The sequence below is a fragment of the Protopterus annectens genome, chromosome 3.part1 (genome assembly GCF_019279795.1).
Source record: "Protopterus annectens isolate FY-2018-M chromosome 3.part1, PAN1.0, whole genome shotgun sequence".
Classification (NCBI taxonomy): domain Eukaryota; kingdom Metazoa; phylum Chordata; order Ceratodontiformes; family Protopteridae; genus Protopterus; species Protopterus annectens.
The window spans coordinates 1,728,128,276-1,728,141,813 of record NC_056732.1 but is presented as its reverse complement, the minus strand read 5'-3'; the positions used below and the strand labels follow the sequence as shown (position 1 = coordinate 1,728,141,813).

Genomic DNA, 13,538 nt, shown 5'->3' with positions numbered 1-13,538 from the left:
TATTGGAAAAGTGATAGAAGTTTGTAACTGAAAAGATCAGGGGCCTAAAAGATCTGAAATACAAAGAAAGAATGTCGGATTTATACTACACTTTATTACATACGGAATCCACAGGGGATACCCATGACTTGCTTACAGGGTTATAAGGTATTGGTTATCCAAGAAATCATAAATTCACCCCCTGGTGTGACTGGCTTGGCCTTTTTTGAAAGCAGACGTAAGGACTAAATATAACTACTGGCAAGGTGGAAATGGTCTCACAGCTCACTTGCCTTGCAACAAAGATCCTATGATCTCATTTAGTAAGAGACATCTGTAAGGGGGCGTTGTACTTGATAAATGGCCTGACGAATGCTGAGTACAAGGAAGTGATGACCTCTTTTGACCATGATGATATTCTTTTAGTAATTACTTGTGATAAATAAATATTTCTTGACAACTATTTTCATGCAATAGTGGAAAGAGAGGGAATTATCAACCCAACTTCCTAGGTCTCCGACTACACTTTTTCTTTGAAGTGGAGCACTATCTATACAGACTGATGAGGAGAGGGGTTATCTACCCAACATTATGATACTACACCTTCTAGTTCTGTTTACTAAAAATGGGCTCAAAACAGTTTACTATGAAGAGTTCAGTACCTCTCTACGTCCGGCAGTACTGTTCACCTTTAGCTTTCAGCACCATACAATACTGTATAGTGTTCATTTACTGACCCCCAACCCTTCAGGGTGTCTCAGATGTTCTTTTTTAACAAGCTGTCATTCTCCTGCTGCTCACCCCTCCCCCACCTTTCAGCACTGATTCAACAGTATGATTATCAAATTCCTTCCCACCCTGATTTAAAAGGCTTCAGAAGAAAGTTTATAAAACTGCAAGCAGGATCCTTATGTGACAGTTGGACTTATTCACAAATGGTCTTGTTTTTTGGGACCACTGTAATGAATCAAGTTGGGATGCTTTCAGGTTCTTGGAAGACTGATGTGCCCATCTCTAATAGACACACATCATATTATTCCTTATTCACACTATTAGTTTAGATGCAACTATGGGAGGGAAAAACTCAAAACATTATCCTGTACTTACTGCTGATACTGGTATCAGGAAGCTGCATTTCCTGCACTGCTATGCCTCCTTCACTGGCAGCAGATAGGACAGTGTCATCATTCTTAATGTACACCCAAAGATGCTCCACTGGGATTTGATACCCTGCAAATAAGATCAACAGAAATTGCACAGTTAGAAAACATGCCTTCTGGAAGCCTGCATTATGTTTACAGTTACTTTTTTATAGAGAGTTGATGGACAAAGTTAAACATTGCATCATTTCATGAAGAACCATGTAAAAAGACTGGTTCCATCTGTAGCTACTTTTCATATTCTTACATGTTATTATCTGTGCTTACCTTACTGATATGAACATAACCACAATATTCCATTTAAGCAAATATTTCTACATTTTATGTAATTTCTTCACCAACTTCCTTCCCATTACTGACATTCAGAGATATTTGGTGCTGACAGCATACATTATTTATGCATCTTATCTCATGATATGGGAAAATGAAATAAATATAATAGCTAGTTCATCGTCAACTCTCACAGTAAATTGTAATTTGAGACCAAAGTCTCCATCAAACATTATAATTTAGGCCATGGATTTAATTACTTGTTTCAGAAAAAGAAATTCACCATATTGAGAAGTAAAGGCTCTGTTCCAACTTCTTATGATAAACATTCTTGCAATGGCTAGACCAGTTCGTATTATGTAGTATTAGTCTGTTTTCAAGTTGAGACACTCAGGAACACTAAATAAAATCAAATTATTGGTAGCAGAAAATTTCTCACTACAAAGCTTAAAAGAAAAAAATTGCAGGAATTCTTCCAGTAATACACAGTCATAGGTAATGTATTTCCAATCAGCTTTGGTTTAAATTTTATATCTCCAACATACTAATTATCGGTACTCATCTCTGCAATCTTATCATGAGTACAAAAAGCCCCTATGTAGACATGTCTAGGTAAAAACCCACCATATAAGACCTTTAGAAGTCCACGAGGTACGTTATTTCCTCCCTCTCTCCTTTTTTTCATGTTTTACTGTTAAACTACTTCCCTGGCTCAGCAGTTACCCACTTGAGCAGACCGTTTTCTGCTTGAAAAATGGTGAAAATACACAGTCCTGATAAACAGAAATAGACAGGTACACAAACTGTAACACAAACTAGAATCAAATGCATTTGGATGAAACGGAAACAAGAATCTGAATGTTAACACAAACCCATTAATGAGTATTACCAGAAAATTCCACTTAACAATTGAAACCAGTGTAGAAGCATATAGGGAAGAACCTGTAGTGCCAGACATGGGGCCTTATTAGAATATTCCAGTCATTAGAGTAAAAAAGGGTGCCCATGTGGGCAGAGGGATAAACAGAGATGGCAATGAAGACGGGGATGAAAACAGAGATGGAGACTGAGGTAGCAACAGAGATAGAGAGACACACACACACACACACACACACACACACACACACACACACACACACACACACACACACACAAACACACAAACACACAAACACACACAGACTTCAAGTGGCAATCTCAGTAAAGAATAAAGCAAACCTGAACACAGACCTGGGTTTCCCCTCTGTAATCTTAACAGAAGGCTACTGTGAAACAGACCATTGCTGAAGTAAACATAAAGGAAGTGCCAGAACTTAAAGGAGAAGAAAGACACTGACATGAACTGCCTTTTGAAAAAGTGGGAACAGAAGAGGGAAATGACAGAAAATATCTCTTTTTATTTGTGGGTGAAGCGGCTGTACCCATTATGTGAGGACAGTATGCTGATGAAAGTGTTCCTAACTCTGAAGATTTGCAGATAAATAATAAACAATTAATATTTTAAGAACCACAGTGCAAGGATAATACATGAAGCTGAACTGGAGCAAATATAAACAGAAGAGAAGGAGCCCAGATGAGCTGGATAGCCTCATCTCATAGCCATATTCTGAGTTGAAGAATGAATTCCTAAACAATGTAAATAAAGATGAAGTACTACACTGACTTTAGAACACTTGTGAAGAAATGAGTACACACATACATTTTGGAAGGACATTTAATAATGAACAAAAAATCTAGAAGTTTAGCTATTACACTGGTCTAATGAAACACACCAAGGTCTATGCTGCTTGTTTGGAAAGTCAAAATACGGCACCTCATCCCAGGTTTAAACATCCACTGAATCCTAAACCCACTACTGAAGTTCCATTTGAAGCAGTTGGTATGAATCTTGTAGGTCCATCATTAGTAATGTCTAGTAATCACTACAAACACAGTAGCAACTGCTGACTATATCACTAACATTCCTGAACCATTATACTTTGAAAAAGACGATGCTAAATCAAAGCCAAGAATTATTGTACTTTTCTCTAGGGTAGGATTACTAAAGAAATATAGACTAGAAAATATTGTGTCTTCCCAGTACAATGCATCAGCATTACCAGTGTTTTAAATTAAAACAGTTAAGAACTTCAGTGTAAAACTCTTAAACAAATCGTCCGGTGGAGCAATTTAATAAGACTCTGAAATCTATGCTAAAGGAGGCCACATAACAATATGGGAATTCTTATGGTTGAAAGAGAGGTGCCCCGAGGTTCGATAGGATTTAATACACTTTTGTTAATACATGGCAGACAATCCTGTAGTTTGTTGGGCACAGCAAAAGAGACTTGAGGGAAACAGCAGAAAATCCCAATCAAAGTGTGATAACAAATCTTACAAACTTGCAAGATAGACTACAAATGTGCCAGCAATTTGGGAACACATGTAAAGGGCACAACAAATGAAGGAATACAATAAACATTCTAGAGAGTTAAAAAGAAAGGACAAAGTAATAGTATTAGCTCCTGTTGCTGAAAATAAGTTTATAGTGAAGTGATAAGGGCCCTTTGAGGCGATGAACTGAATGAATTGAGCTACAAAATAAGAGAAACTAGTAAAAGACAATCAGAGCAGGTATAAAACATAAATGTGTTAAATCCAAGGAAAGAAGATGAATCTTCTGTACTTAGGCTGGTAGGTGACATAGAAAACAATAGGAGAGTATCAGAGATACTGATCCATACTATGCAAATAGATATAACATTCTGTAAGGCCCAGAAGTAAGAGCCAAAAAAATTTTTACTGAGAAATTAATGTCATTTCTGAGCTACAAAACGTAAAACTCCCATGCAGAAAAGGTGCACTGTAGCAACAGATTAAACTTTTGAACACCTTAGGTATCTTATGTGTTGATTCAGTCCTACTCGGCTCGGACTTTAATAAACCCTTTATTATGTGTACTGATGCATTTGAAGAAGGCTATCTCAGGAAAAGGGACAGCAGCTGTGCTACCTCAGGAATAGGGATAGTAGCTGTGCTACCTCAGGAACATGGTTAGCAGCTGTACTATCTCAGGAACAGGGTTAGCAGCTGTGCTATCTCAGGAACAGGGATAGCAGCTGTGCTACCTCAGGAACAGGGATAGCAGCTGTGCTACCTCAGGAACATGGATAGCAGCTGTGCTACCGCAGGAACATGGATAGCAGCTGTGCTACTCAGGAACAGGGTTAGCAGCTGTGCTACCTCAGGAAAGTACAGTTGTGTACACTTACCATAAATGTAGATGTTCGAGTGTATTCTCTGTTGCAGTCATTACAATTGGGTAATCCTGCTGGCAGGTTGCCCTCAGTCAGCCTGAATTCCAAAGTCCTGGGTCGGCCGCTGTCACCCCCTCCCTGACATCAGGTCGTCAGGGGTATAAAAGATGCGGCTGATGCCATTTTCTTTAGTTTTTCTTGCCCTAGATGTCAGATGCCCCCTAAAAGGGTAGTCCAAATTATATATATATATATATATATATATATATATATATATATATATATATATATATATATAAATACATGCACCAATATAAACTTTACCTTCATCTACAAGCAAATACACCACATAGGTTGTATAAATCAGAGAAGGAAAGATAGGTTCCATCAGAAGATAGGGGGATGGTGGGTGGGTAACCTGGACTGCAACAGTGAATACACTCTAACATCTACATTTATGGTAAGTGTACACAACTGTACTATGTTCTTCGTGTTTCACTGTTGCAGTCATTACATTTGGGTAGAGTCCTAAAGCTATGGATGGGAGGCTGGAGCTAAACAGCATTAGGAGCGGCTATGATGCCCTGCAGAAAGTACAGCTGTGTACCTACCATAAATGTAGATGTTGGAGTGTATTCACTGTTGCAGTCATTACACTTGGGTTATCCTGCTGGCAGGCTACCTGCAGTCAGCCTGAATTCCAAAGTCCTGGTCCGGCATCGGTTGCTGTCGCCTCTTCCCTGACGTCAGTGCGCCAGGAGTATAAAAGATGCAGCCGACGCCATTTTCTTCAGTTTTTCTTGCCCCAGATGTCAGGTGCCCCCAAAAGGGTAGGCTAAAAAACATTGCTTATAAAAGCATGCACTAAAATAAACAATACCTTCATCTACAAGCAAATACACCACACAGGTTGTATAGGATAGAGAAGTACAGATAAGTCCCAGCAAAGAAAGGGCGATGGTGGGTGGGTAACCTGGACTGCAAAAGTGAATACACTCGAACATCTACATTTATGGTAGGTACACAATTGGACTATGTTCATCGTGTTTCACTGTTGCAGTCATTACACTTGGGTTGAATCCCAAAGCTGAGGTTGGGTGGCTGAGTCTAAATAGAATTAGGAGTGGCTATAAGGCCCTGCAGAACTGCAGTGGCAAAGCCTGCTCTGGATTTAGAGTAAAGAGATAAGTGGTAGTGCTTAGTAAAAGTGTGCACTGAAGTCCAAGTTGCAGCCTCCAAAATATCCTTGGTTGGTACTCCTCTGAGGAAGGCTGCTGAGGTGGCTGCTGCCCTGGTAGAATGTGGTCTAATGCCCTTAGGCACTGACTTGCCATTTTGTGAATAGCAGAAACGAATGCAGTGTCCTATCCATTTTGAAATAGTCTGCTTTGAGATAGCCTTTTCTTGTGATCCTGCAGCATATGCCACTAAAAGTTGCTCAGTCTTTCTGAAAGCTTTAGTTTTGTCCAAGTAGAAGCGTAGCTGTCTGTGCATGTCCAAAGAATGCAGAAGTCTCTCCCCTTTATTCTGTGGGTTTGGGAAAAAAGTAGGCAAATGAATGGTTTGGTTAAGAGCCACACTGGACACTACCTTAGGCATAAATGTTGGGTTTGTCCTTAGAGAAACCCTGTCCAGATGGAAGATAATAAAAGGTTCCACAGCCATTAATGCCTGTAACTCTGAGACTCTTCTTGCTGAAGTTATTGCTAGGAGCAGAGCTGTTTTCCATCATAAGAATTTTATCTCAGCTGTATTGGCTGGCTCGAAAGGAGACTGTGTGAGTTTTTCCAAGACAAAATTGAGGTCCCATGCAGGTATTGGTGCTCTCCTTGGAGGTCTTATATTTTTGGCCCCCCTGAGGAACGGCCTAAGCAATGGATGTGAAAAAATAGGTGGGTCTGTATTGTAATGAGCTGAAATGGCAGAGACATGGATCTTAATTGATGAGAAGGACAGGCCTTTGTCCAGCATCTCCGTTAGATATTGTAAAATCTGAGGTATATTTGGAACAAGCGTGTCAATTCCTTGTGCCTCGTTCCAGGCACGGAATCTCTACCATTTTTCTGCATAAGATTTTCTGGTGCTGGGCCTCCTGGCCTCCAAAATAACATCCATAACCGCTTTAGAGAGAGGTGTATTCTGAATGGTTACACTATCCATCATGCAGCTAGATTTAGGGTTCTGAGTTGGCTGTGCAGGATCTGATTGTTTTGTTGGGTCAGTAAATGAGAAAGAATTTGAGGCAATGTCCAGGCTGGCCATGGGACAACCTCCTTAGGATTGGGTACCAGTGTTGGCGTGGCCAATCTGGGGCAATTAGTATCATTTGTGGCTTCTCTTGTCTGACCTTTAGGAGTACCTTGGGGAGGAGAGGCAGTGGAGGAAAGGCATATACTGTAAGGTTGTTCCAGCCGAATGACAAGGCATCCACTTTCCATGCTTGTTTGTGATAAATCCTTGTGCAGAATCTCTGAAGTTGGCAGTTGTGAGGGGAGGCAAAGAGATCTATGTCTGGGCATCCCCATTTCCTTGTTATCGTGCTGAAGATTTGTGGATCTAGTTTCCACTCATGAGGATCCATGAGGTTTCTGCTTAGTTCGTCTGCCAGAGCATTTGTTTTTCCTGGCAGGAATTGTGCTTGCAGGTGTACTTGGTAGGTCAATGCTGTGTTCCACAAAATCATGGCTTGTCTGCAGAGGGGGTAAGAATGTGTGCCCCCCTGCTTGTTTATGTACTACATAACTGTGGTGTTGTCCGTCTTTATCAGCAGCTGTCCTGGATGAAGAAGGTCCTTGAAGGCTGTCAGGGCATTTTGTACAACTAGCATCTCTTTTTGATTGATGTGAAGATGCCTTTGACTTGGGGGCCATGTGCCCTGAATACATTTTCCTGCCATGTGGGCCCCCCAGGCATAATCTGACGCATCTGTTGTTAGTTTTTGCCTGGCTGTGGGTAAAGTGAATAGCTTGTCCCTTGTTGTGGTGACAGGCCTGTGCCCACCATCGAAACTCCAGTTGCAGGCAGGGAATGAGTGAAATTAATGATTCCAGGCTGTGGCAATGTTGAGTCCAAACACTTTTTAGATACCATTGTAGTTTCCTCATATGCAGTCTTGCATATGGAATTAGCAGAATGCAGGAGGCCATGTAGCCCAGAGCCTGCAGAATTTTTCTTGCAGCTAACTGGGTCTTTGTTGCCATGCTTTTGAAGTAAGAAGTCAATTGCCTTTGTTTGTCTGGCATGAGATAAGCCATCTGGGCAGTTGTATTTAAGCTTGCAGCCAGGAATATTATCTCTTGAGAGGGTACTAGATGTTCTTCATATCACATTGCTGCAGTCCTTACATATGGGTAGTCCGCTGTCCTCGGTCGGCCCGAATACAAAAGTATTAGGCTGACGTCGGTCAAGGCGCTTAAAACTGACATCAGGACGTCAGGGTACAAAAGCGCATGACCGACGTCATTTCCTCAGTCTTTTTTGCCGCATGGTCCGATGCAGAAGCAGCGTTGCAAGTGCCGTTCGGCGTTCTGAAATTTTTCGAATTCGGAGTTTCAGACCGAATCCAAGTTGGCTAAGTACCCGTTGGGAATATTTTGTTTTTCTTGCCTCAGTGTTTTACCGGATGTCAGAAAAAGTGAATAACTGTATTTCTTGTGGGAAACAGATACCGCATAGGGATTATCATTCTTTGTGTATTCCTTGTTTGGGGCCTGAGCACGATGTTGTTGGGTGTCGCTTTTGTGCTAGGTTCAATAAACGCACTATTAAGCGAAGGTTGGATTGTGCTAGGCTGGTCTTTGGGAACCGGTGCAATTATAATATGCCGTCGGATTCTCCGGCGCCCGCTTCTGAAAAGCCCAAAGACAAAGCAGTTAAACCCAGGCAAGATGAGTCGTCCGTTCCGGACGCCGGTTCTTTAGAGGCTTCTGTGGAACCGGTGGTTCCGACGGAGACTTCTCTGGAGTCTCAGGGGGAGACTTTGATTTTGCAGGAGGTGGTCTCTCAGGAGGCAGGTCAGGCTGAAGGGGCTTCTCAAGTTACTGTAATCCCCTCCCTTCCTAGGGTGGTTAGGCCTTCTCCTTCTGTTTCCAAGGCTTCTCCCAGAGGCAGGCCAGTTTAGCTTCTGTTGGTGTCACTCCTAGTTCAGCAGGGTCTGTGCCTAAGAAGCACATGCTTAAAATGGCAGAAGATTTGATTACTCTGATTAGAGGTTCTTTGCCCCTCCTGATAAGAGGCCTAGGGTGGAGCCAGAGTTGGGAAGTTTTGAGCAGGCTTGGATGTTTCAGAGTCTTCAGCTGAAGACTTGCAGGAGTACTCTCCTTATTCTGATTCTGATGCAGATGATTCCACTCCTTCTACTTCTCCTCCAGAGGATTTTTCTTTTTCAGAGACACTTCATTCTATGAAGGAACATTTTAAGTGGGAAGGTCAGGACTTCTCTGATTCTAGGAAAAGGCTTAGGGAGTTTTTGCTGTTACCCCAGCATAGGCCCTTGGCTATACCCCCTGTTCTGGATGTTGTGGAAGATGTGTTTGCAGAGGCTTCACTTAATCCTGATTCTCTGCCTCCTGCTCCTGTTAAACCGGATAGGTATTACAGGGTGCCTGAGGCTCATAAATATCTTTATAAGAGTCCTAGGGTGGACCCAGAAACTATTAGTCAGGGACCTAAGGGTGTCAAGGCCTCTGTTGTAAAAATCCGGTTCCTCTAGATAAAGAAGCCAGAGCTTTGGATAGATGGGGAAAGAAGGTCTATACATCTTCTACCTTAGCTATGAGGGCTTTGAATTGCCAGTTTCATATGTTGAAATATCAAAACTTTCTTCTTTTTCAATTGAAGTCTAAGGTGGATGCTCTGGCGGAAGGCATTGAGTGTAAAGAATTACAAGATTTGGTGCATGTCTCTGAACAGGTGGGTAAGCATTCATTACAGTGTGGTTTTGATGCTGTGCAGGCCTCGTCTAGGGTGGCTGCCACTGGCTCAGTTCTTCGCAGGCACGCCTGGCTGAAGGATCAGAATTTATCTGACCATGTTAAGACAAGGATTTTGGATGCTCCTTTGCAGTCTGATGTGTTGTTTGGTTCACCTGTGGAGTCAGTCTTGAAGAAAATGGAAGACAAGGCTAAGTCTATGCAGGCTGTTAAAGATTTTTGCAAGTTCAGCCTCCAAGTTTAGTAGGAAGTGGCCTGCTAAGGGGTGGACGTATCCTTCTTATGATTCTCAGTCTAGGGGTAGATCTAGGCGTGGTAGGGGCAGAGCTCAGAGTTCTTTCAGGCCTAAAACAGGGAGTTCACCTGCACAATCTTGGTGAGGGCAGGGGCCAGTCCTTTCGTAAACAGGCCCAATGACCTACTTTTCAGCTGCCAGATCCTTCTTGCCTGGCAGCACCTTTGGGAGGAAGGTTAGCACTCTTCAAGGAAAATTGGATGTTGATTACCCAAGACAAATGGGTATTGGATATCATACACCAGGGTTACAAGTTTTATTTCCATACCTTGCCTCCTTTCAAAGGCATGCCGGACGTTCCTCCTCAGCAAAGACTAGAGGCTCGCAAACAAATTTCTCTACTACTTCAAATAGGGGCCATACAACCGGTCCCTCTGTCAGAAGTGGGCCTAGGATTTTATTCTCGCCTGTTTCTAGTACCAAAGAAAGGAAACACGTGGAGACCAATTTTGGATTTATCTATCCTCAACACATATCTGGACATTCCCAAGTTCAAAATGTTGGCGTTACAACAGCTTTTACCTCTGCTGGGCAAAGATCACTGGATGGTGACTCTGGATCTCAAGGAGGCTTACCTTCATGTTCCTATCAGGCCCAGTTGCAGGAAGTATCTGCGTTTTCGGGCTGGGACTTCACATTATCAGTTCTCTGCATTGCCCTTTGGCTTATCTACTGCGCCCAGAGTGTTCACGAAGGTTCTGGCTCCAGTGGTAGCTTTCTTCAGGCTAAGAGGAATACAGATCTATCCTTATTTGGACGATTGCCTGATTCTGGCCCAAGAAAAGGATGAACTTCTTCATCATTTACAGTATGTGATGGCAGTGTTAAGATGCCTGGGGTATTCTGTGAACGAAATAAAGTCCAGTCTAGTACCCTCTCAGGGCATGTGCTTTCTGGGTGTGAGACTGAATACAGCCTCCCAGATGGCCTTTTTGACCCCGGACAAACAAAAGAATCTTTCTCTTTACTTCCACCAGTTGTCTCGTCAGTCCAGGCTGACTGCAAGGACAGTCCTTCAAGCCTTGGGGTTCATGGCATCTTGTATTCTGGTACTTCCCAATGCCAAACTGCATATGAGGAAGCTACAATGGTATCTCAAGAATGTATGGACACAGCACTGCCAAGATTTGGGCACTGTCATTCAGATAATACCTTGCATTCAAAAGGAATTTTTGTGGTGGGCTCAGGAATGTCACCTAAACAAGGGACTCTCTGTGACCCGGCCAGAGGCAGTCAGATTTTAACAACAGATGCCTCAGACAAAGCTTGGGGAGCTCATCTAAATGGAAAATGGGTACAAGACACGTGGCCTGCCAGACTTCAACATCTACATATCAACTTGAAGGAGATGTTAGCAGTCCAATTTGCATTGATAGCTTTCAAGGATTTACTTCTTCCAGGGCAGGTGTTGATTCAAACAGACAACACAACTGTCATGTGGTACATCAACAAGCAAGGGGGAACGCATTCTTATCCTCTATGCAGACAAGCAATGATTTTGTGGGAGACTGCTCTCAGTTTACAGCTAAATCTTCAGGCAAGGTTTCTGCCAGGAGCACAGAACTCCTTAGCAGATGTGTTGAGCAGACAAATTATGGATCCCCACGAGTGGAAATTGGATCCTCATGTATTTCAGAGATTGACAGTGTTATGGGGAACTCCAGACATAGATCTGTTCGCTTCTCCACTAAATTACCAGCTGCCAAAGTTTTGCACAAAAGGTTTCATCCCACAGCTTGGAAAGTGGATGCTCTCTCATTCAATTGGAGCAATCTTCACGTGTATGCCTTTCCACCTCTGCCTCTCCTCCCAAAGGTACTGCTGAAGGTCAGACAGGACAAGCCAAGCATGATTTTAATAGCTCCAGATTGGCCTCGACAGCACTGGTACCCATTACTGAGAAGTCTGGTACAGGAGCCTCCATGGCCTTTGCCTTCGATTCCTCACCTGCTGTCTCAGGAGAACAGTCATTTACTCAATGTCAAACTTCATTCTCTACATCTGACAGCCTGGCATATTCTGTTTTAAACCCTGGAGGGTCTCAGCTTCCACAACAAGTTTTGAATGTTATTTTGGAGGCCAGAAGGCCTAGTACAAGGAAAGTTTATGCAGATAAATGGAGGAGATTTTTATTTTGGAGTACAGCAAAGGACTTTGATGTTTCTAAACCTAATTTAAGTGTTGCGCTTCAATACCTTACGGAGTTATTGGACAAAGGTTTGTCCTTCTCCTCTATAAAGGTTCATGCTGCAGCAATTTCTGCTCACTATGACTGTGACCCACCATTATTTTCTCAGCCTTTGTTTAAGCAATTCCTTAGAGGGGCAAAGAATATAAGACCCCCACGTAGAGCTCCTACTCCTGCTTGAGATCTCAATTTTGTGTTGGAGAAACTCACTCTACAACCTTTTGAGCCTGCAGCATCGGCAGAGTTGAAATATTTATCATGGAAGACTGCTTTTTTGTTGGCCATTACCTCTGCGAGAAGGATTTCTGAATTACAGGCCCTTATGGCAGTTGAGCCTTTCTTAATTTTCCACAAGGATAGGGTGTCTTTATTACTAACCCTTCTTTTATGCCTAAAGTGGTTTCTAGTGTGGCTTTAAACCAAGCTATTCATTTGCCTACTTTTTATGCAAACCCCAAAATAAAGGGGAAAGGATTTTGCACACTTTGGATATACACAGACAGTTGCGATATTATTTGAGCAGAACTAAAGGGTTCAGGCAGTCTCAGCAGTTGTTTGTTTCTTTTGCTTTGGGTTCTCAGGGCAAACCTGTTTCAAAACAAACTATTTCTAAGTGGATTAGTTTTGTATTGCTTTCTGTTATTCCCATCATGGTAAGGAGATTCCAGCTGGGATTAGGCCTCATTCCACTAGGGCTACTGCCACTTCTACAGCTTTTTAAGGGGTGGCTACTAAAGATATTTTGGAAGCAGCTACTTGGAGTTCAGTGCATACTTTCTCTAAGCATTACCACCTTCCACTTTACTCTAAATCTAGGGCTGGATTTGCCACTGCAATTTTACAGGGCATGTTGGCAGCTCCTAATGCTTTATAGTTTTGCCATCCTCCCTTACCTCTGCTTTGGGATTCTACCCATATGTAAGGACTGCAGCAATGTGAGATGAAGAACATAGTACAGTTTTGTACCTACCATAAATGTAGATGTTCAAGATCCACATTGCTGCAGTCAATTACCCTCCTCCTTCCCTCTGTTGTTGAAGGTGGTGGTGTGGTTTGTGTTGTACATATTGTAAATATGGTTAGTGCACGGGTGGTTGGTTAGGTTTTGCTGGTTTTTGGCTTTGGCCTTTCTTGTTAGGGCCTTCTGACATCTGGGGCAAGAAAAGACTGAGGAAATGGCGTCGGTCATGCGCTTTTGTACCCTGACGTCCTGATGTCAGTTTTAAGTGCCTTGACCGACGTCAGCCTAATACTTTGGTATTCGGGCCGACCGAGGACAGTGGACTACCCATATGTAAGGACTGCAGCAATGTGGATCTTCGAACATCTACATTTATGGTAGGTACAAAACTGTACTTTTTGATTTCTTTTCTTTTACTGTGTACCCTAGGCAAATTAGTAATCTTTTTACAAACGCCAGATGCTTTAGTAGAATGTCTTTGGTCTCTGCTTGAATAAGGCAGTCGTCCAAGTAGGGAT

The 13,538-nt window shown here is 42.5% G+C and overlaps 1 protein-coding gene across 1 annotated transcript in view; it reads right to left on the bottom strand.

The window, feature by feature from the left end:
* The window catches only part of LOC122797848 (zinc finger protein 2 homolog), a 152,188-nt gene that overhangs the window by 38,239 nt on the left and 100,411 nt on the right, over positions 1-13,538 (bottom strand). Inside the window, exon 3 of the mRNA XM_044066369.1 lies at positions 1,087-1,209. Within this exon, the coding sequence (XP_043922304.1) occupies positions 1,087-1,209 (123 nt within the window). The remainder of the gene's footprint in view (positions 1-1,086; positions 1,210-13,538) is intronic.